The sequence below is a fragment of the Engystomops pustulosus genome, chromosome 6 (assembly GCF_040894005.1).
Source record: "Engystomops pustulosus chromosome 6, aEngPut4.maternal, whole genome shotgun sequence".
In the NCBI taxonomy this organism is placed as follows: Eukaryota; Metazoa; Chordata; class Amphibia; order Anura; family Leptodactylidae; genus Engystomops; species Engystomops pustulosus.
Window position 1 is genome coordinate 126,355,033 of NC_092416.1, and position 24,993 is coordinate 126,380,025.

The 24,993-nt window shown below is 40.5% G+C and overlaps 1 protein-coding gene across 3 annotated transcripts; it reads right to left on the reverse strand.

Annotated features, from left to right (window-relative positions):
* Positions 1 to 1,822: 1,822 nt before the first annotated feature.
* On the reverse strand, positions 1,823 to 23,054 carry LOC140064246 (uncharacterized). 3 transcript variants are annotated; one of them, XM_072110945.1, is made up of 9 exons: positions 22,968 to 23,054; positions 22,833 to 22,871; positions 13,165 to 13,303; positions 12,492 to 12,572; positions 9,695 to 9,758; positions 4,484 to 4,562; positions 3,956 to 4,022; positions 3,660 to 3,808; positions 1,824 to 3,221 (listed from the first exon to the last, which is right to left on the reverse strand). In XM_072110945.1, the coding sequence occupies exons 3-9, from the start codon at positions 13,267 to 13,269 to the stop codon at positions 2,093 to 2,095; spliced, it is 1,674 nt and encodes a 557-aa protein (XP_071967046.1). In that variant the 5' UTR covers positions 13,270 to 13,303; positions 22,833 to 22,871; positions 22,968 to 23,054; the 3' UTR covers positions 1,824 to 2,092. The 3 variants fall into 3 exon arrangements, with proteins under 3 accessions (XP_071967049.1, XP_071967046.1, XP_071967047.1); XM_072110946.1 differs by having other exon boundaries at positions 22,833 to 22,868; positions 22,968 to 23,028; XM_072110948.1 differs by lacking the exons at positions 13,165 to 13,303; positions 22,833 to 22,871; positions 22,968 to 23,054 and having other exon boundaries at positions 1,823 to 3,221; positions 9,695 to 9,786; positions 12,492 to 12,574.
* Positions 23,055 to 24,993: the final 1,939 nt, after the last annotated feature.

Below are 24,993 nucleotides of genomic sequence, written 5' to 3' on the forward strand. Positions count from 1 at the left end.
AATAGTAAAACTGGAGGGGAAAGCCTCAAACTGGAGACAGCGGTTGTGATATGGCGGTATTATCCAGGATCAGTAAGGTGGTAATATGTGGAGATAGTGTTTGTGGTATGGCGGTATTATACAGAAGCAGTAAGGTGGTATTATGTGGAGATAGTGGTTGTGGTATGGCGGTATTATACAGAAGCAGTAAGGTGGTATTATGTGGAGATAGTGGTTGTGGTATGGCGGTATTATCCAGGATCAGTAAGGTGGTAATATGTGGAGATAGTGTTTGTGGTATGGCGGTATTATACAGAAGCAGTAAGGTGGTATTATGTGGAGATAGTGGTTGTGGTATGGCGGTATTATACAGAAGCAGTAAGGTGGTATTATGTGGAGATAGTGGTTGTGGTATGGCGGTATTATACAGAAGCAGTAAGGTGGTATTATGTGGAGATAGTGGTTGTGGTATGGCGGTATTATACAGAAGCAGTAAGGTGGTATTATGTGGAGATAGTGGTTGTGGTATGGCGGTATTATACAGAAGCAGTAAGGTGGTATTATGTGGAGATAGTGGTTATGGTATAGCGGTATTATACAGGATCAGTAAGGTGGTATTATGTGGAGATAGTGGTTGTGGTATGGCGGTATTATACAGAAGCAGTAAGGTGGTATTATGTGGAGATAGTGGTTATGGTATAGCGGTATTATACAGGATCAGTAAGGTGGTATTATGTGGAGATAGTGGTTGTGGTATAGCGGTATTATACAGGATCAGTAAGGTGGTATTATGTGGAGATATAGGTTATGGTATAGCGGTATTATACAGGATCAGTAAGGTGGTATTATGTGGAGATAGTGGTTGTGTTATAGTGGTATTATACAGGATCAGTAAGGTGGTATTATGTGGAGATTGCGGTTATGGTATGGTGGTATTATACAGGATCAGTAAGGTGGTATTATGTGGAGATAGTGGTTGTGGTATAGCGGTATTATACAGGATCAGTAAGGTGGTATTATGTGGAGATATTGGTTATGGTATAGCGGTATTATACAGGATCAGTAAGGTGGTATTATGTGGAGATAGTGGTTATGGTATAGCGGTATTATACAGGATCAGTAAGGTGGTATTATGTGGAGATAGTGGTTGTGTTATAGTGGTATTATACAGGATCAGTAAGGTGGTATTATGTGGAGATAGTGGTTGTGGTATAGCGGTATTATACAAGATCAGTAAGGTGGTATTATGTGGAGATAGTGGTTGTGTTATAGTGGTATTATACAGAAGCAGTAAGGTGGTATTTTATGTGGAGATAGTGGTTAAATGTACCCGTGTAAAGATAGTTTCCCATAAATGTAGCAGTGTCCATTACAAACTAGAATGTTGTCTGTGGATACGACCATCTCTGCTGGAGTAATTAGTCAAAGAAACAAATTGTTTTCGCATATGAAATGACCGGGATTTACTGCATGTCCCACAGCTGTCCTGTAGTAAGGAACAATGGGCTCCATAGTGCACATTTTGCCACTGCTCCCAGACTGCAGGGGTGGTTGTATCCAAGGTCAGCTATCTAGTTTCTGAGGGCCCCTTATGACTACATGTATGGGAAATTATCTTCACACAGGTAGGATTTTTTTTATAATAACATGCAAGTAAAGAAATGTATGTATATTAATATTATTACCATAAGAACCATTGTAGTGTCAGTTTACCCCTCTATTCAAATTATTTTTTACCCAACTTTCCTGGACAAGGAGCACAACATGTAAAAGAGACTGAGGTGATCCCAAAATGTTTCCTTTCCTTAAAATAATCAAAAAATTCTTTGTGAAGGAAATTTTTCACAACTTTATTAGTAAACCACAGCAAAGAAAGCCAGCAAAGGAAAATCTGTAATAATCAACTTACTTAAATTGATTTCTATTGTTTTACTCCAATAATGTAGTGCTCCCTGATACTGTGCATTGTGCTGCTGAGACTTGTAGTATAAATGCTAACCACTAGGAGGAGCTGAAACACCATGACAACTGCTGTTCCAATAGCAGCCATATTCATGACAGGACAATCCCTTTAAATACTCACTGTGTCCAGCTGTAAACTGTGGGACATAAATCATTGACGAGATGTGCAGATACAATTAATGCAGCACAAACCCCCAAAAGATAATATTTTGTCCCAAAAACTGGGCTCTTCTATGTTCTTTTCAAGTGGCAACAAATTTAGCTTTTCGTCAGGTCTAAGGCTTTCAGTCTGTGCCTGTATCACCTGAGTATTATTCTGTGGACTACTGCCTCCTGCCTTCATATTCTCATTGCCATCTCTAGCACTAGGCTCTTCTGTCTTCTCATTTTCTACATTATCCTCTGCTAGTTGTGGTTTATGGTTCATACCGCTTTTGCTCTCTGATCTCTGTTCATTTTCTGTCCTATTTTCTACTGTGTTCTGCCCTTTTCCCAAATCATTTGGCTCTGTTATCTGTTGGTGACTCCCCCTGCTGGCCTCCTCAGTTATGTGCTGCTTGGTTACCTTTGTCTCATTCCCTGAGCCATCTTTGTCCCCAATTGCCCTCTTCTCATCTATCCAGCTATTGTCAAGTGTTATCAGATTTGGGCTTGTATCCTTTTTTATCCTCTTATTCTCAGTGCTATTGTCCTCTGGTGTCAGCTTTGCAATCACCAAACTGTTGCTTTCTATTGTGGTTATGAAATCTTCATGTTTTTCAGCTTCTTCAGAACCAACCTCCATTGTTGCTTTTTCATCATTATGGTTCCCTGGGCTGTCCTCACCAGGTCCATTGTCATCTCTCACCTCATCCAAATTCTCTGTAGATTCAGGCTCCTGCTGTTGTAGATCATTATGGCTGTGGTTTACTGTGTCAGTGTATTTAGGGGCTTCTTCTCTATCCCCTAGTATCTCTGTTGGTTCATTCTCTATTACTTTCTCTTTTGTGACATAAGTGATATTGGCATTGAAATTTTTCAGCTTCTCCTCTGGTCCCCAGATAAAGGGTTCATGTGATTTGTAGTTCTCCCATGCATAGTGAACCAGCTTCCTGCGCTCTTGCTTATTCTTCACAGTGAATATGAAATAGTCTAGTGCGCTCCTTTGTACCCTTGGTAATCGGTGCTCACATATGGTCTCCTTCAGGAAAAACCTGACCAGAGGAGCCTGGAAGTGTTCCAGGCCCATCTCCCCCAAACACTTTAGTATCCGGGTTATCCGCAGGTTGTTGTGGGTGTTCCTGTGTAAAATACATTTAAGGAGAAAACATTAGTAACAATCATTTTGTTTGTATCTGTGTTTAGGAAAATTACCCCGGACTCTTGATATGCAAATTTACTTAGTTATAGGGCAGTGTGGCCACAGGAGTACTGCTTCGGGATACCTTGGCATAGTTGGGGATCTAGCAAAGCCGGGTGGTAGCTCTTATTGCTTACAGGTACAACACATTTTCATCCATCTTTATCAAGTACAGGAGAAGCTGAGGTTGGGTGGTACCAATATGACTTGCAATGCAGCTTGCACTAGGGTTGAAACCCAACATTTAGATTACATGCCCTATTCATAGAGGGATATGGAAGTTGAGTTTGTATTGATGCACATCAAGGGTCATGTTACTACATCTCTGTAATATTGCATCTTGTCATTCAGGACTGAGGGAAAGCTTTGATTTTCTCACCTATTTAAATTATCAAATCTCTCCTTCCAGTTGTCTGCCCGGGATACGGCCCCGGTTGTGTCGTCCACCAGTAGTATGCCATAAAACCCTAACATGATCCTGTAGGACTCGAGGAACCTTTGCATGACATCTTTATCTTCCTTCATCATCTAGAATAGTAGTGAACATTATGAACACATCTGTACATTATATGCATGTCCTTACATGACACGTTATACATTATAAACGCATGGTCTGTACTTATGGTATGTACTTATATAGGGCCAGATAATGATTGATTTTACATCCTCCCTTACCTTAATCTCAGCCAGGGTCAGAGGTGTGGCATGGGGATTCACACCGGGCTCTCGAAGCGGAAACAGCCTGTGACAATAAACATTGTAGTTACTATATACATATATAACATGTAATTATTAAATTATGTATAAAGAATGGTTGAATTATACAAGCTCTTTCACCTCGTGTAACCCCTTCTTCCTCTTGTTCAGTAATGCATCGACCGCGAGTGTCACCGGTAAGTCTTTGCTGCAATAGACTTACCGGCTATGGAGGGGGTTCAGCCCATGAGCCCTCTTCATGTACCCGCGCCCGGTGTGTGACGTACAGATTCTGTCTCGTTATTCTGGCATTTAGCAAATATAAATAATTTTTTTTAATTGACTTAAAACCGATTTATTCTGATTTCATGTCAGATAGTGAGAAAAATGCATATGTGTCTTTTTATATAGTGTATGTAAGTTTCTGGTTTCAGCTGTAGGGAGGCAGTCACTGGAGTCATTTAGTCTCCTACTTTCTACAGTACTAGTCTAGCTTTAGAATCTCACCATTGGATGAAAGAGTGATTCTCTTCAAGTTCCTCATAGTCTTCTTTCCAGTACTGATGCAAATCATCTATTTTTACCCCTGTATTTAGTGGAAATAATTTGTTAAAGTGGTTATAATTTCTGTATGGGCCAAAACACATGAATGTACTCAGTCCTTGCTTCTATGTTCTCAGTATGCTGCTGTTGTTCCATGGTGAGACAGGGACTCCTTGTATCATATATAACTATGATGCTTGGATTCCAGTCCCCAACACAGGGATTGGTCCGCACAGTTCCTGATTCTCTTACTAAGCGCATTCATATGTTTTGGCTGTAAAAAAATTATTATGGTAATTAAACAGCCAACATCCAATCTGAGCAAGCAAAGCTGTAGATGAAAGCATGGCGGAAAGGGAGCAGCAGTCTGAACCATTTTAGGTCAACATTCTGGTCATAAAGAAAGTGGATTTCCTTCTTTAGGCATCAATATATTATACATCTAAGATCCAGTTCACCTTATTTCATTTTTTTTTACATTAGTTATTCAAAGACGAATCTGGGAATGGTCAAACACACAGAACTGTTGCTTTCCACTATAATCTCTCTATGTAGTCTTCTTTGGAAAAAAGGAGAACCAATCCCACCTTGTGACAGGACTGTACAACTCAATGAAATGAAACCTGATTTACAGGTGTAATGCCCTTGAAACAGCCCATTACTAAATCCCACCGCTAGTTAACAGATAGTGTATGTTATAGCCAATTGTGATACAGAATCTACTATGCACAGCCAGCCAATTCATCACCTTGAGTACTGTTGCTAGTTTGCTGTTCTGCACTGTGTGTCAATAAAGAAATGTGAGTTTTTTCAAGATCCCCGTTGTCTCGGAGATCCCTGGACCTCCCCTTTACTATCTGCCTGGGGAGCTGTCACCACACACACACATCAAGAGTGTCCCAGGGGATCCCTACATTGTGACCTCTCCCTCTGATCACTTCTCCCTGCTGGCCCTGACAGGTGTGGATGAGGCCTGTTCCTGTGGACCAAGCCACTGTGACACCTTCTGTCCCAAGGATGTGCGCCAAATATCCTGCATGTGTCGCTTCCCCACTCAGATCTGCCGGAGTTCACCTTCTTCTTCCCGGTGTATGTAAGTGCATTGTCTTGCGACACAAATTGAATCTTAAATCCGGCGCTCAGTCCGAATCTGTCAGATGGCTGGCCCCCCAATTTATGTCACATGAATGCCGTTGCATCTACGCCAAAATCTGATAACGTGCGACACAATCCCCTGCTAAATACCTGTCACAGCCGTGCAATCCCTGAAAATGTCGGAAAATCAGATGAAAGTGCAGCCATGGACCCTTAGTAAATAAGCCCCAATGTATCTAATTAGTGAATAAAATACAACTTTTAATTCATTCTGTATTTAAATGATTTTTCCAAACCAAATAGAGTGCTGTTTTAATGATTTAAATGGGTGTAACCACAGGGGTAGCAGCCATAGAAGCTGCTATGGGGCCCACAGTGTATGGGTGCCCTGGCATCCGACCTGACAATAAAGAATGGAGGATGTGCACCTTTATGTACAAATAATGCTGCATATTGTTCAGAGCACATCTTCCACGATACACAGCATGAATAAGCAGGGGGAGAGGGAGGACACAGCAGAATGGGATCTCATCTCACAAATATGTATACTTTTTGATGGGGAAGGGATTCAGAACCCTCAAATAACTCCTCCATTCATCTATCCTCATTTTTTCAAATATTATATGCTGTTCACTGGATGAATCAAGTTAGGTATGTTACATGTTGTTTCACAAGTTAAATGTGATCATGTCTTTCCCAAAAAGTAGAAAATGAATTCACCATTTGCAACCGAGAAAAAAAACTGTTACTCACTTTCCATTTTGTTTAGTCCGTTTGTTAAAGTTAGCCAAAAAAGTCTAACGAGTAGACAAGTGTGGTAATTGAGATTAAGAGACATGTGGCGATTGAAAGTAAGTCACCATTTGTGTATAACATTGATCAAGGGAAAAGAAGTTAAAGGGGTATTCTCATTTCGGAAAATTAATGTTATGGTTTGCATTATGAAAATGTATAGATTTTTCCAATATACTTTCTGTATCAATTCCTCATTGTTTTCTAGATCTCTGCTTGCTGTAATTCTATAGAAGGCCTCTTTGTTTACTTTCAGTGGCCAGAAATCTGATCATGGGCACACAGGTGCACGGCTCGTTAGTATCATAGAGAGTAATCAGAGCTGTATGATATAACGAGCCGGGCACCTGTGTGACCACGGTCAGATTTCTGTCCACTGGGAGTAAACAATGAGGCTTTGTATAGAATGACAGCAAGGAGAGATCTAGAAAACCGTGAGGAATTCTTGCAGAAAGTATATTGGAATATTGTATAAGTTTTCATTATATAAACAATACAATTTATTTGCTGAAATGGGAACACCCCTTTAAGTCAGAGTGTATTATCAAGTCATATTTGGAGTATTCTACTTGAAACTACAGTGTCAAATGCCTCATTCTGGACTTAAAAACTAACTAATGTGTTGTGTTTTTAACCCCTTAATGACCGCCGTATCAGGATTCTACGGCGGTCATTAAGGGTTCTTCTTCTGATGCGTACGCCTTTCTATGGCGGCGCGCCAGAAGAAGATTTCGGGACTCCGGGTCTCGCTGGTGCCGGTGTCGGGCTGTGATATCACAGCCCAGACCCGACACTAACACCTGGTATCGGAAAAACTCAGATCCTGGGTGTTTAACACCTTACATGACGCGGTCATGCTTGAGTGCAAGTGTGTCCCACGTGGATCGGACCCCCCGGTGAGCTTTTGATCCCTCCTGCCGCTGACCCCGGCTCCGGCGAGTGACCCGAGGCTTCCAGCTCATCTTCACGCCGGGTTCTGCCTTCCTGGCAGGACCCGGCTGTAAGTAACTGAGAATGCGCGGCATGCTCAGTTACTAACACTGTACACTGCAATACAAGTATATTGCAGTGTAAAGGCTTGAACAAGCAATCGGATGATTTTGTATTTGTAATTGTAAAAAAAAAATAAAAGATGAAATCATTTTATAATATAATTAAATAAATAAATAAAATAAAAATCCCATAATCTCCCCAGTTACACATATAATGCAAATAAAGTATATAAAACACAAACAAACGTACATATATGGTATCACCGTGTCCATATTAATCTGTACAATAAATCTAAATCAATATTGAACCCGCTCGTTGAACGACGAAAAAAAAAACACGAAAGACTTCCCGTAATATACAATTTTTCATCAAACACCATCACAAAAAATGTTCTAAAATGTGATAAAAAAAGCTACGTTCCCTAATATGATACGACTGAATAGAACAACTCTTTACACAAAAAATAAGCCCTCAACCAGATCTGACAACAGAAAAATACAAAAGTTATGGCCCTAAAAAGTTGTCAATAGTAAAAACAATGTGATTTTCTCTAATATTGGTTTTGCTCAGTAAAATTGAGCAAAAATAAGAAAAACTATATAAATGAGGTATCACCGCAATCATAGTGAACCGGAGACTAAAGATAAAAGTGCTAAAAATCCTAAATAAAAATTTATTATTTTGTTTGTGCCCCCCTTGAAATAGTTAATAAAATCTCATGAAAAAGCTATAGACTCCCAAAATGAATTATCTATACATTGTATCGCATCCCGTACATAATAAGACCTCATATGTTTACATTAACAAAAAATTAAATTTATAGCTTGTACAATACAAATCTGCTGTGAATGGCGCCTCCATTCATTCTATACTCGGCTGTGCGCCCATACAGCAGTTTACCACCAAGTATGGGGTATCAGTACACTGGGGCATCAAACGTTGCAGTGCGTTTCATCATGTAATTTATTATGAAGCTGTCAGTTTTGGCCTAAATTAATGTATTTTCCAAAAAAATTTAAAAGTTTCTAAATCGCAAGTCCATATTGTTTTAACCCATGTGAAACACTTAAAGGGTTAATAGACTCAATAGAAGTTGTTTTACATACGTTGAGGGGTGCGGTTTCTACAGTGGGGTAATTTATGGGGTTTTACTATTATTTAGGCCTCTCAAAGTCACTTGAAAGCTGAGTTGTCCCTCAAAATGTGAGTTTTGGCAATTTTCATGAAAATGAGAAAAATGGCACCTAAAGTTCTGCACCTCATAACATCCTAGAAAAATGAGAGGACGCATAAAATATCATCTCAACATAAAGCAGACATTCCGTAAATGTTAATTATTAAGCTTTTTGGGTAGTTTTACTTCCTGTCTGGAAAGCAGAACATTTCAAACTTGGAAAATGAAAAATTTTTACAAACTTTTGCCAAATTTTCACTTTTTTTCAGAATGAAATGCAAAACTTATCACTTAAATTTTTCAACTAACATGAAGTACAATGCGTCACCAGAAAACATTCTCAAAATCACCCGGATATGTTAAAGCGTTCCGAAGTTATAACCAATTATCGTGAGACATGTCAGATTTGACAAATCAAGTCTGGTCATTGAGCTGAAAACTAGTGTCGGTGATAAGGGGTTAATCATTAAAACAGAACTCCATTTGTATTTAAAAATCATTTTAAGGCAGAATTTATTAAAAATATATATTTTATAAACCACTTTGTATATTAAATGCATTTCCTGTAAATCAGGCTTAATTTCCATGTGTCATCTTCATACCTGGTTTTGGATAACTGATGAAAAAAACTGATGAAAAAATTGTGAAATGGTCCTTATATGGAGCCCACACATTTCAATCATTATTTGTGTATCTGGGAAAAGCCTGGGTAACATCCAGCATGGTTGTTAATACGTATAGCCTTGTTTCTCAGCTTCTCCAGAGGCAAACCATGCAGCAGTACAGAGGGAAGGTAGATATATTTTTGTATTATAGGGGTAATCCGAGATTAATAAATAACTTGCGGCCAGGCTTTTTAAAAATAATAAATGTGTGCTCACCTCCTCCGGCGCTGCTCATGTCCCACGCCGCGGTCCGTCTGATTCGCGCCCCTGTTTGTTTACAGGGGCACAGAAGCTGCACTCAGTGAACACTCAGCAGAGCCGGAGGAGTTGAGTACACGTTTATTATTTTTAAAGAGCCTAAGTTACTTATTAATATCGGATAACCCCTTTAAAGGTGGCTATTAAAGAAAAGGGGGAGATATAGCTAAAGCTTCCATTTTGCTGGGCCCTACTGACCGTTAGGTTTGAAGTTGATCTTGTTCTGGTAGAATTCCAGGTTTGGCATATATTCCTCTTGTGCCTACGGAGAAAATACTCTGAAGTATGGACTTCAAGAAACAGAACTATTAACAGTAGTCATTACTGTGGGGATAAAACTGGAAACGGACTGTAGTGCCAGTGCTTTGGTCACCAATACACACGAGTATATGTCTTTACATTTAAGAATATAGTAAAGCTTCTTTAGCCTGTTATAAATTTGTTTCATTGTTTTATTGGCCGTTTATGTTGCAAGGAACATGTGTTATGAAATGCATTTGAATATATTGAATATATTGAAATTGAGAGCTGTGTTTTCTATTGGTTGTTGATGAAATAACAATCCTTCACTAAATTTATAAAGGCTAAAGAGGCTGTAAACACTTGGTGGACCTCAGGACCCAGGAGCGAACAGGAGAACAGAATGCATGAGCTGTTGACTTGCTGTTCTGCTGGTCCCAGTGCGATTGCACAGAACCAGGCATTATAAGACAATGGAGGGGGTGATTTACGAACAAATTCCAATATCATTGACCATTATAAAAGAGGATGAACTATAAAAGGGGACGATCAATTAAGTTTTAAACTGTTAACATAGGTCCTTTTACACCATTGAACTACCAGTCTATCAGGGAGGGAATGAAATATGGTTTCTAGAATTTTCTCTTTTATGTAAAATCTCACCCATTTACCAATATAAAATCTCCACTGTCGTAAAAATGAGCTGAGAAGAGTCACTTTTCCCCCCTGAGATGTGTAGAAAAGAAGGAGGAGCATCATTTCAGATGTTTTTATCTTGGGCTCTATAGTACCTTCTATAATACCCGAGACGAAGGTAGGTGTCAGTCATCCGGGCAGACGCTAACAACTCTATATGCAGGTATGACTTACTAGAGGTGGGTTTACGTACATCTATTGACAAGATATAGAACCTGTCCTCAACCTTATTATATTTATACAGGTTCTATATCTTGTCTAATCTCTTGGTCAATATAGACAATTTTTGAATGTCTAAATATATTTAGTCACTAGGGTTTATGGTACCAATGCACTATAGTCACAAACATAAGAATAAACAAAAATTCTTTTATGTTGGAAAATATGAAATTATATATTTGTACATATATGACATTTTTGTAATTGTGCATTCTCCTATGTCAGTGTCAGCCGGATGGTTCTGAACTTCTGGTGTTCACTCCAGTACAGTGGAGCTGACGGAAATTGCCGTATGCGGGATAGAGACTTATGGAGAAGAACGTTCATACGCGGCCGTCTGCTCCTTTAGTCTGACAGAACGACAAGGGGTCCGACGGAGGTACATGGGACCCCACCGGACCCTTTGTTTTTGTGATCTGTAGGGTCTTATCACTGAGACCCCAACTGATCAGCGAGTTAGGCCCTATCCTGTGGACAGAGCCTAACTTTTGTGGGAAAACCCCTTTAATTTGATCCTAAAAGCATGGCTCTACGTAACATAGAACCCAAGATTGTGGCATTTGAAGTGATGCTTTCCTTTCAGCTTCTAAAAGTGATGCATGTCAGGCTTTCTTTAACCCTTTTCTACTTGCATATGGCTTTTGAGGGGATTTTTTGTGTGTTGATGGTGAGTTTTAACATCCAAGAGGGAATTCTAGAAACAACTTGGCTGAAGGAGCTAGCTGTGTATTGCAGTAAAAGCTGGTGGCGGTTGCCCTTTAAGTGGTAGTCAATTACTCCACCAATAAGACATCTCACAGATTGTACTGTATATACTCAAGTATAAGCCGAGTTTTTCAGCACAAAAATGTGTAAAAAAAACAAGAAAAAAAACAAAAAGTGTACTCACCTTCCCACGCCCCCTGGCAGGTCCTCTTCTATACATTGCGGCCCTGGTATTATCTCTGTGTCCCGGCCCGGTCCGTCGCAGGCATCGTGATGTCACAATGCCCATGACGGACCGCGCAGGGACACAGAGCCGATGCCAGAAAATCAATGTATAGTAGAGGACCTGCCGGGAGGGGGCAGGGGCTGCAGACTATGTACTGGGGGGCAGGTGGTGGCAGGCTATATACTGCGGGGTAGGGGCTGGCAGGCTATATACTACAGGGGGCTGGCAGGCTATATACTACAGGGGGCTGGCTGGCTATATACTATGGGGGCTGGCAGGCTATGTTCTATAGGGGCTGGCTGGCTATATACTACAGGGGGCTGGCTAGCCATAGACTACAGGAGGCTGGCTAGCTATATACTACAGGGGCTTTCAGGCTATATACTACAGGTTATGGCAGGCTATATACTACTGGGGACTGGCTATATATTACTGGGTGCTTGCTGGCTATATACCGGGAGGGGGGGGGGATGCTGTGACCAATGCATTTCCCACCCTTGACTTATACTGGAGTCAATAGGTTTTTCCAGTTTTTTTCTGTTAAAATTAGGGGTCTTGGCTTATACTCGGGTCGGCTTATGCTCAAGTATATACTGTACTAATACACCTATTCCACAAATTACTGGTAGTTCCTTGGAGGTCACTATTATTAATAATTGATTGCTCTTTTAACTGTCCTTTTTAACCTTAATATATATTTTTTATATTGCTTCTAGTTATTTTGAAGTTCACAATTTTTATCTTTTTCCAGTAAAACCAGGAATGTTGATTGTCACAGATGCTGTAATGATTGATTCTTACCAATTGTCAAAATAATATATATATTTTTGGTAATTTGAGGTGTAATGGAATGGGGCATGATCTTATATATATGGCTATAAGACATCAGCTTTTGCTTAGGCAACTTACTTGGGACCAATAGCTATTGCTTTGGCGATATCCATGTCTGTAATTCTGCATGTCTCTTGCTGCACTGCTCCCATAGCTGTTCTGTGAAGGTAAAAACCAAAAACCACTCAGTGCCAAATGTATTGAAGTCCTATGGAGGCATTTATCATGGCTTGGCTTTAGGTTAGGACAGGTCTTCAGCCAAGGACTTTAAAGAAGGTTTTTTTCTGTTCACTGACAGCGTCCAGAAATTGTGGAGATGGAAGACAAAGGGGCAATAATCTTGGCTATTTAGGTGAAATGAAACCTGCAATGTGACTGGTTGCATGATAAATGTGCCAGATGTTAGTGTCCTCTGCTGATATTAATAATAATTCTTTATTTATATAGCGCACACAGATTACGGAGTGCTGCACAGACTTCGGTATTCTGCAGATTTATCATCAGATAGGATATTACTCCACTTTTTACACATTGGTGGTTATGTATCATATGCTGGCAATAAAGTGGAGTAAATTGCATGAATTGAGTAGTGGAATTGGTTGAAAAAGTTGCAAATTTGGCACAAATTGGCAGATTCGACAATTGTGAGACAAAATATTATGTAACAGCATGGATACTTTCCCCTCTGACTTTGAGGAACTTTAATCTAAACTTGGAATTTGTAAAAGCAGGGTGTATACAGGGTCTATACCTTATTCTTCTGCTTGTGCCTCTTCTGTTTGGGGGGCCCCAACTCCTCATCTTCCCAAGTGGAGTCATAATCTGAATTCCAGCAGGGATCCCAGTAGGTAAACATGGTGAGAAATCACAAACTGCTCAGAGCCTCACAACTGGGGGGAGAAATATCACAGACATGTTTAGTAAAATAACATTGATATTGTATAGATTTTCCATTGCTCTAACAGTGTTACCATTTTTGCAACTCTTATGACATTAGATGGCAAGACCCAAAAATACCAGCCATAAGAGATGGGTTTGCTGGGAACTTATAAAAGCAATGGACTCCAGTGGGGCTGTTAACCCCTTATCTCTGCACCTGTTTGATATGTTTATGACAAGGTAAGTTCTCTTCGTTGCAAGCTATAACTTTTTTTTTCTGTTATTATAGCTATGTAGGGTCTTGTTTTTTTAGGATGAAATGTAGATTATTACTGGTATTATTTTTTTTTAATGGCCTTCTTTTGTATAATGAAATCCGTTTGCGGGGGGGGGGGGAAAAGTCACCTTCTAGTTGCCATAACTTTTTAATGATTTAGTCAGCGTGGCTATGTATGGGTGTATTGTTTGCATAATGACCTGTAGTTTTATTTGTACCCTGGGGGTTCATGAAGCTTTTAGATTGCGTTTAATGTAACTTTTTATGTAATTGATGATTAGAAATGTCAATATGGGCATAGTTTTTATTTTTGAAAAACGGTTTTGTTGTACTAGATACATATTATTATAATTGGTAGGATTGGTAGGGGTGGAGAACTACAAAAAGGATTTTTGTATGCTGGTGTTCTTTTTTGGACCGCAGTGTCTAAGAGGTTAAAAACCTGGGATTAAAGCTTTTCCTATCCCCAGTGTTAGGTCCTGAAATCTTCTTCTGATCCAGTGCTGTAGAAAGGCGTTGTATCAGAAGGAGAATCTTGAACCTGATACTGTGATCTTTAAAGAGGACCTGTCACCCATAAAAAAGGCAATAGGATCTGTTAAAGTATGCAGCTCCTAGCGCTAGCCTATTTTTTTAAGGCTGCGGTTACGCGTGATGTTTTGAACCTGTTTTTGGCCCGTTTTAAAGCAGTCCGTACAGCCTAACAGTATTGGAACGCTACAATAAAGCTGGCAGACACTGCCGGGAAGTACAATAGGAATGCCGGACCTTGCTAAAAGCAGTCAGGTGTATTAAAAAGGGGGAAGGGAGACTAGGAGGCGGTGCCTGAAGCATGGCAGTCACCTCCAGCCTATGGAGTGGAGGGGGGCTCAATAGAAAGAGGAAGAAGCAGCACCTCCGTTCCTATTATACTGCGCGGCAGTGTCTGCTAGTGTTATCGGAGGGGTTCCAATAAATCTAGCAGTTTATCACTACTAAAAATGGGCTAGTTCTAGTGCCTTTTTTTTTATAGGTGACAGGTCCTCTTTAAGGTGTTAGAAGAAAATCCAACCTAACAGCATGAATCAGGATTTAATTATCATATTTGATTATTAGTGTCTTGATACATATCAAAACACTGTTATTTTGTTATCCTGTGTATATTTAACCCCTTTCTGCACCTCGACGTGATAGTACTTCATAGGATGCAGGTCGTTCCCGCACCTTGATGTAGTATCATGTCATGGCGATCAGAAAGTAAGTGACAGTCCAGCCTCGTTCCAGGGAAAAACTTCACGATTTTATTGGAACATATCCATATATTGCCAGTATTGTTTTCAATGCTCCTTTACATAACCAACGCGTTTCGAACGGGTTAACCGTTCTTAGTCATGGTGTATAGAGGTGTATGGTGTATGGAGTCTATACACCATGACTAAGAACGGTTAACCCGTTCGAAACGCGTTGGTTATGTAAAGGAGCATTGAAAACAATACTGGCAATATATGGATATGTTCCAATAAAATCGTGAAGTTTTTCCCTGGAACGAGGCTGGACTGTCACTTACTTTCTTACGAGTTAACCAGACTTCAACAAACGAAGTTAAGTCCGTGCCGGTTCGGGTACACAGAGGGGCTAGAGGTGAGCTGGAACTTTTTCTCTTTTTACCGCATGGCGATCAGAGGCTGAGCCAGTGTGATCGCCGCGGGATCCCGGCGGTACACGGTAGCCGGGATCCCGCAATAACAGCCAGGATCGCGACTATCGTTGCCATGGTCAACCCTGAAGCCCGATTAGGACCCCAGGGTTGCCTTCACTTGAAGCCTGTTAGGATCGTGCTTACAGCACGATCTAACAATGCTGATGTCAGCCTATGCAGAATGCATAGGCTGACTATGTAATATGCTGCAATACATTAGTATTGCAGTATATTACAATGAACAAGTGATCAAATGAACACTTGTTCATGTCCCACCCTGGGACAAAATAAAACAGTAAAAAAAAGTTTTATAAAAATAAAAGTCCCTTGAAGTCCCATCCCATGCAATAATCCAATAAAACATAAAAAAACTGAAAATCACCAAAAAAACCACAACATATTGGGCATCACAACGTCCGTTACAACCCGTACAATAAAATAAAATTGTCACTGAACCGTACGGTGAACAGCGTAAAAAAACACACAAAAAAACCTTGCAAAAATTATGAAATTTTCACATCTGACCTCATAAAAAGAAAGTAACATTTACCCAGACATGATACCAAGAAAAAGTACAGCTTGTCCCGCAAAAAATAAGCGCTAAACCAGCTCTGTAAACAAAAAAATATAAATGTTCTGCCCATTGTTACATGGCGATACAAAAACAAGCAAATTTCTCACAAAGTGAGTTCTATATTCTGCAAAACAAGTTAACCATAAAAAAGCCATATAAATGGGGTATCGCCGTAATCGTGATGACCCATAGAATAAAGATAACACATTATTTTTATGGTACGGTGAATGTCGGGGGAAAAAAAATGCTAAAAACCATAAACAAGACTTAATGAGTTTTTTAACCACCGCCAAGAAAAAGTTAATAAAATCTGATTATTAGCTAATGAGCCCCCCTGTAAATGATGTACCTGAAAAGTGGATCTTATCCAGAAAAAAAATTATCTCCCATATGTCCAAATTACAAAAAATAAGCATTTTATAGCCTGCAACATGTGACATTGCAGATCTGCTCTGAATGGCGCAGCTTCCCTTCTATGCCCGGCCGTGTGCCCATACAGCAGTCACCACCACATATGGGGCATGCTCAAACTCGGGAGAAATTGGGTATCAAACTTTGTGGAGTTTTTTGTCATTTAATACTAAATTAATACGTTGTCTAAAAAAATTACAGCTTGTAAATTACACCTCCATTTTGTTTTAACCCATGTGAAGCATCTAAAGGGTTAACACACTTCTTAAAGTTGATTTCTTACACATTGAGGGGTGTAGTTTCTAAAATGGCATGATATATGGGGTTTTACTGCTGTTTAGGCCTCTAAAAGTCACTTAAAGCTGAGGAGGTGCCTCTAAATAAGGGTTTTGGTGATTTTCATAAAAATGAAAAAAAATTGCACCTAAAATTCTGAACCTCCTAACAACCTAGAAAAGAGAGAGGTGGTATAAAACTCTATGCTGATATAAAGCAGACATTCGGGAAATGTTAGTCATAGCACCCAAGTAACTTTATAACTATCTGCCTGAAAACTAGAACATTTTGAACTTTGAAAATGAATAATTTTAAGAAATTTTTGCCAAATTTCAATTTTTTTCACAACTAAACACAAAAGATATCATCAACATTTTTCTATTACTTTGAAGTACAATGTGTGACGGTAAAACAATCTCAAAATCCCCTGGTTAAGTTAAAGCACCACGAAGTTATAACCTCCTATAATGACACAAGGCAAATTTTAAAATTTGGCCTGGTCCTAAAGTTCTAAAATGGCTTAGACAGTCACCAGGAGACCCATTTTTAGCACTCCCCCAGTCCCCACAGAGCATAATACACACACTGCCAAAGTGTTTTTGTATAAAAAATTGGTTTTACAGAAAAAAAGAAATACTGGCCACATGCGCTTCACTGGAAACAAATATGTGAACTGGCCAAGCCCCAGGCGTTTGCATTCTGTTTGTAGCTGCACCCTTAGACACATAGGGGCAATTATTATTGGCTTTTTTCAGTTTTTTGGTAGATTTAAAAAAAAAAAAAAAAAAAAAATTAATTATTGCTGCTTTTCCGACACTCACACTTTTTTTTTTCGGTTGCTCAATTTGGGGCGCAGCTTTGAAATCCCTACACTTCTCATGCTCTTTTCGATTACCAACACTTTTCTTGGTGCAATTTATGGAGCAAAATAAGACCAGCTTTCAGCTCGTCTACCAAGTTCTATTTCAACTTCATGATTGTAGAGTTAGTTCAGACCCTTTTTGGTTATCCACCAATTCATTAAGCCCTTGTGCCGCAATCTAACATTTCAGTGCAACTTTGCGCACAATTGTGCTCCAAAAACACAAACCCTGCAACATTATCAATGAATTCCCGTCCATTTAAAAAATCTGCAACAGAGACCTGTTTCTGGTGCAGATTTTTCAGCCATGGCAAGAGTGCAGAATTGAGAGTGCGTTCACACACAGCGACACCGATCGCTGTAAGTTAGCGCTCAATGCCCAATATATCGGAATACTGTACCTAATAGCTGACATCCCAGTGTAACACCTGTGGTCGGAGTGGGCTCCAATTGCGGTGTTTAACCCGTTAAATGGCATTTAACTGGCCTGACAGGGTTCTCTCCCCCACGATCGCCCACCCCACCGTCTTCAGGGGGTGCCGATTGCTGTCATGGCAGCCCTGAGGTTGACACAACTAATACCCTGTACTACATCAGTATTGCAGGGTATTATCATGAACAAGCAATCAGATGATTGCTTGTTCATGTCCCATGGTGGAACTAATGAAAATGTTAAACAAAAATGTTCTTGAAGAAAAAATAAATTAATAAAAATGCCCATAAGCCCCATAACATATAAAGATACGTATATTGCAAAAAAAAAAAAGTCTACATCATAACACAAACCCGACATATATAGTAAAAAAAGATACCATATTTTTTAAACTATTAGATGCTTCTATGCTACTATTTGACTATTCACATCATCCATACAGTTACACACCCAGATCAGCTATGCACACACAACAGAAAAAGGATCACACTCGGCCGTGCTACATAAACTGTGCACTGCTATACACAAATCCACACACACACATTGACTGGGTGCTACTATACACATATAAGGAACACACAGGGAACTACTCTACACATGAATACATACATACAGACCCCCGCCTCCTTCGCCTGCCCCCTGTGCGATAGCATCGCATTATGAATGTAACGCTAGCGGAACGTGACGCATGCGTTTCTGACCGTTTTCCCCAATTATCTTAATTAAGATGATTGAAAAATGGAAAAAATGGCCAAAAAACGGATGTGCTTTAAAAAAACCAATTGCGTGTTTAAAACGCATGGGTTTTTAAACGGACTGCTTAAAAAACGGGTTCAAAACACACGTGTGCCATCACCCTTAGGCTGGGTTTGCATCACGTTTTCTGCAGTCGGCTGACATGCTGAAATGCATACTTTTAAAAATGGACAGAAACGGCTTCATTTTGTCATCCGTCTATGTATACGTCACATCCTTTTTCCTCCGTTTATACACTTCTGCCTCCTGCACCTCCTGAAGCCATTCCCATGTGTCCTCAACAAGATGGAGAATTTTAAGATCCAAATATGGGCTTGAAAACAGATGTGACGGATCGATGCATACGCTTGAACACTTTGAACACATGGAAAACGCAGCAGTCCACGTTTTCCCAAACAAAAGGATACAGACCCACAGGGCTTCAAACGTACACTGTTTGGGCATCCGGCATGTCCATAAACATTAATGAATACGCTGTAGCGCATGTTTAGATACGGTTTTTGCTGTAAAAAACATGTCTGTCAGGGGGATACAAAAAACGTGATGTGAACCCAGCCTTATGCTTGTGAAATAGCTGGGTATGATGTTCCCTCCCCCCACATGTGTTGGGATAAGCCCCTCCCAGTACATTTTTGGGAGAGCAGAGAGATCTTCAGCTAATGTAAACATGTCTATATTGCTGAGTGTATGGAATATACTTTATTGGGACCAATAGATCACTTCAGAGAAGCAGGTCTGAAGGTCAAGCATTGCAAGCGAGTGTATTTCCTCCATAAAATGAAACTTTAGCACTGATCTAAACTTTAGCACTGCACAATCTAAACCATTTCCTCATGTGATATGACCTTGTACTATTTTATAGAGTTCAGCACTACAGAGCTGCATGACAATGAGGTATAGGGTGATGGCACACGTGGCATTTTGAACACGTTTTTGGCCGTTTTTAAGCAGTACGTCAAAAAACACATGCGTTAAAAAACTCATGCGTTTTTGATCAGTTTGAATTAAGATAATTGGTCAAACCTGTCAAAAACGGATGCGTTTTCAAACTGCTTGAAAACGGACCAAAAACGCATCAGTTTTTGACCGTTTTTACCAATTATCTTAATTAAAACGGGTCAAAAACGGATGCTTTTTTCAAAAACTGATGCTTTTTTCAAAAACGCATGCATTTTTAATGGACTGCTTAAAAACCGCCAAAAAACGGGTTCAAAAAGGCACGTGTGACGTCGGCCTAAGGTGCATGGCACAATATTTATCAAGACAGTGGGGAAAATTTATCATACACCGGCGTTCGTGGTGTAAATTGGAAGCCATGTTCCCCCTGCAGTGGCAAATGCATCAGGAGGCTTAAATCTACTGATGTATCTGGCAGACAGCAGCATTGCAGAGAAAAACTGCTCAGCCTGGGCGTGATTTTGCATAAAAACCTGCAAACATTCAGCAGTGAATGTGTGCAGGCGTTAGCGAGTGCATAGACATGGGATAAGACCTCTGCTACTGGCCACAATCCTCCATGCCCACTTGTAAATGCAGAGCTAGTGCCACATTTTACTATACTTGGAGGGTGCTGTCACATGGTAAGTTCTTAGGCCGGCGGCACACGTGGCGATTTAAACCCGTTTTTGGTCCGTTTTTAACCCCTTTACACTGTTTTTACGTTTTCATTTTTCACTCCCCACCTTCAAAAATCTATAACTTTTTTAGTGTTCCATGTACAGAGCTGCGTTATGGTTTATTTTCTGAGCAACAAATTACACTTCAAAATGGCGGTATTTAATATTCCATGCCGTGTACTGGGAAGCGGGAAAAAAATTCCAACATGTCTACTATTTTCTTTGGGTTGCTATGATAACAAATTTGTATAGGTTTTATAATGTTTTCATACATTTACAAAAATTAAAACCTCCTGTACAAAATTTTTTTTTTGTATTTTGCCGTCTTCTTGTGCTAATAACTTTTTTTATACTTTGGTAAACAGAGCTTTGGGAGGTGTTGTCTTTTGCGGCTTTTGATGCCGTTTACAATGTTAGGATTTTTAGGACTGTATGACCTTTTGATCACTTTTAATAGAATTTTTTTTTTAAATGGCAAAAAAGTGCCATTTTTGACTTTGGGCGCGATTTTCCGTTACGGGTTTAAACGCAGTGAAAAACCATTATTATATTTTGATAGGGCATTTTTGGACGCGGTGATACCTAATGTGTTTATGATTTTTACTGTTTATTTATATTCAGTTTATATTCAGTTCTAGGGAAAGGGAGGTGATTTGGGTTTTTAGGTTTTTTTATTATAATTTTTTTTTAACTTTTTTTAATTTAAATTTTTACTATTTTTCAGACTAGGGCACTTTAACCTTAGGTTGTCTGTACGATCCTATCATATACTGTCATACTACAGTCCTCTTTGGAAGTCCCGAGGCTGCCATGGCAACGGATCGCCGCTCCCCGATGACGCCACGGGGAGTGACGATCCTCAGAAAGATGGCGGCTCACAATGCTATTAAACCTCTTTAACATTTATTGTTCATAACTGTAACACAGGAAGGTACCTGGGAGTACCAGGGAGGAAAATCTCTGTGGGAAGAGTCTGGAAGGAGGAGTCTGTGGACCCTCTGGACCACCACGGGAGATGCTGATGGTATTAGCCGCAACACACGACTGGAGTCCAAGTGGCACCTGGTCTTCACCAGAGCCTGCGGCAAAGCGGGATGGTCTTGCTTCAGCGGGGTGGCACCAGGGTGGCGACTAGGCCCGCGATGGCAGCCAGGGAAACAGGGGATGTAGGACACAGTCCAAGCAGGCACTGGACCCAGACGGGCAGGAACTGAGAGGTCCTTGGAGGAGAGCTGGTGGCTTTGAGGCGTCTGGTAACGCTAGAGACAGGAAATACGGAGGTGTCTGGAAACGCTGGAAGACACACAGGAACACGGAGGCGTCTGGAAACGCTGGAAGACTGGAGCTTCTGGAAACGCTGATGGGCTTTCTTCTTCAACAGCAACTGCTGGGGAAAGCGAGGTCTGGAAACCTTGGAAGTTCCTTGGAAATGCTGAAGATCCGGCCAGGAACGAAGGGAGGTGGCGGATTATAAGGGTGAAGCTGGATTAGCCAGCGCCAATCAGGAGGACGCGGCCTAGTCGGGAAGCAGGGGCACTGGAGAGATGAGTCTGGGCCAGGGATGCTGTGCCATTTTCAGTAAAGGAATCAGGGAAAATGTTTGACAACTAAATGAGTTAAAGGGGTATTCCAGGAATAAGCATAATTTATATACAAGTGGGCACTCAAAATAGAAGCTAATGTGTAATTAGTTGTTATTTAAAATTTTGCTCCCCTTAGCAGAAAATGCTGCTGACGTAGACTGTAATGAAGAATTAAAATGCTACTGGCCCTTTAATCAGTCCGTTAATTTCCTCCGCGCGGTCCGTTGCAGGACAGAAGATGGCTGCTGGTCACATGTCCACATCACATGTCCTGTACCTGCCTGGGCAGGGTCATGTGATCACCACTACGTTTGGCTGTTGTCGGTTGGTTGCAGTGCATCCTGTATGGCCAGTGTTTTGGTGATGGCAGTTACACATCATTACTATGGTAACCAAGCAAGAAAACCTGTTACATCATCACTGGGAGCAGAGCATAAGAGGGAGGAGGAGTTACTGAGAACTAAAGGATCATGGAACTTGTAGTTTCCAGTGGCGGCCATCTTAGTGATAACTCCACCTACTTTAGAGAGGCCATAAATTTTGTAAATCATAAAATCAAATTATTTAAGCTCCGTTTTGTGACTAATGACATTGAGTATTGTTGTATTCATTTATTTATATCATCATGGGTTTTTGTGTCAGACGTTCATATTCCTGGAATACCCCCTTAATGCAGCCTTTCCTTAAGATGCTGCAAGTTATTATTAGAAACAAAGCCACCCCTGTCTTTATTTGCTTTTTGACTGATAGTGACTAAAATATCCAGAGGCAGGAAATATAGATGTCAAATGTAACAAAGCTGCCTTTGTCCTTTGAGGGTGTGTCCACTCGTTCAGGTTTTCAGATGCAGTTTTTGATGTCCAAACCAGCAGTGGGGTGAAAAAAGAAAAGGAGCAGCTCCTCTGTGTTATTTGTACGTTTTGACTCACATCTTTGGCTTCAAAAACTGCAACAGGAAACCTGACCTTGCGGAAACACTCTGACATGTAACATATCAGGTCACAATGATTTACCTGTGTTTTTACATGGGACTACAAGAAAATGTACTTTTAGCACTGTTACATCTACACTTACCTCCCGTATAGGATGATGGCGGATTCAGGGATTTCTCTGCTGAGAATAAGGAAGAAACTTATAGTTAACTTTAACCCCGGTTTCATACTAGTTTTAGGTTTCGCTTTCTATTTCTAAGAAATCCATATTCCCCACCCATTAAAGGAAGACACGTAATTTACAAGGCTGTAATGCAGTGTGGATGGGGAGGGCTGGTTGCAGAATTGTAACTGACATCAGTATAAATGTCAGTTATAACATCTGTCATGTGGACACCTAAGGGGGGGGGGGCTATGTTTACTAGAAAAATTTATGATTTCCGTTTTTAATTACTAATACATTTGCAAAATACAAATATGGAATATTCCTCTAATTGGTGTAAGATATATTTCCAAATTCCTATTAGTGTCATATATGAACCTCTATATGTAAACAATCCAAAAATTTTGTAGAAGACTGCCATAAGGCTATAAACATTATAGACATCATAACAGTAGACCAGGGGTCAATATCCCCTTTAATATCAGGAGTTTTTAGGTCTCATATAAAAAATGTGATTTTATGTACAGCTATACATTCCTTTAAGTGGATATCACCTGTTTTGTGCCACCTATCCTCACAGCACCTGAAATGTAAGTGATCACAACCAGTGCCTCCAGTACCACAAGTCAGGAGGGATGCTGTACCAAGGCTCCAGTGGTACCCAGCACCAGGCAGTCAACACAAGCTGATGACACTTTTAGCCGTGTCACAGATCAGCTCATGTCTCAACTATGAACTATCGAATATACTCGAGTATAAGCCGAGTTTTTGTGTGCTGAAAATTCCCCATTCGGCTTATACTTGGGTATATAAAAAAAATAAACTGAGTAACCACTATTCCGACGCCCAGCAGCTCCTCTTCTTTCTTTATGTGCTTCCGCGCCAGCTGCAGGTCAGTGACAGCACAAACTATGATATCAGCAGAGGCACACGTGTGGGAGCGACGGTCTTTTTGCGACTCTGCGCTTCTTCTGGCTCTCAGGCTACTCAGAATTAACAACACTGAAGAGGGATTTGAGACAGATGAGTTAATTTTGTTAATTTTGATACAAGAAGCCTATAATAGGGCCAAGAGTGCAACACGTGACGTCATTCTGAGGAGAAGTATTGAGAAGGGGAAAAGAAGGCAGTGACAGAAAATTTGTGTTTGACTTTACACCCCTTGCTAACACAATCAGAAAGGTGATTCTGAACAACAGGCATATGATTGTAAGGGATAAAGATTTGAAAGATATCTCTGGAAAAAGTCCATGTATATCGTTCTGTAGAGGGAGGACCATAAAGGACCTTTAGTAAAAAGTTCCATTCAAGAACAGAAAAATAAATGGTTAGAGGATTTAGCACCAAAAGGTATCTTTAGATCTGGGCACTGTAGTTGTTGCAATCAGCTGATACAGATGAAGGAGATCAACAGGTTAAAATAAAGTATTGCATAACATGTGTCACGGGTGCCCTTGTGACCCATGTCTCGGGTCTCAGGCGCACCCGTGTGCCTCTGTGTGCCCTTTGCATCACTCACCTCTCCGGGTTCCAGCGGTGTCTCCCGCACCTTGGGACCAGCTCTGCAAAGTTTAGAGGGCCAAAGCGTCACTAATTGGCACTGGTTTGCTGCCAGTTATGTTAACTAGTTAGCCCCTTTCTGTTTCCCCTGCCGGATCTTTGTGCCTCACGGCCCTAGAGAAAGCTTGTTTGATGCGCTTAGCTAGTATTCCAAATTCCTGTTGTGACCCCGATTCCGTTATTGACTCTGATCCCATGCTGCTTGTCCTGACCTACCACTACATCCCCAACTCTGATCCTGTGCTGCTTGTTTCGACCTCATGCTTGTCCATGACTGCGAGTTTCCCTTACGATTCTGTATTTCACCTTGGCCGCCACCACGGACAAAGTTGTGCCTGTGGAACGACCTGGTGGTACCACGCCGCAGCAAGACCATCCTGCTTTGCGGCGGGCTCTGGTGTGTCCAGTGGGTTCACTACCCCTGGTGGCTGACAACATGTAGAACTAAGTATGCAGTATGTTAATGTGCCACTGTGGAAGATTCTACATAGAAAAGACAATAGGGGAAATGAATATCCATTTTAAGGAACACATGAGATCAGTCAAAGGGATGGAGCTCCAAGATTGATTGCACATATCC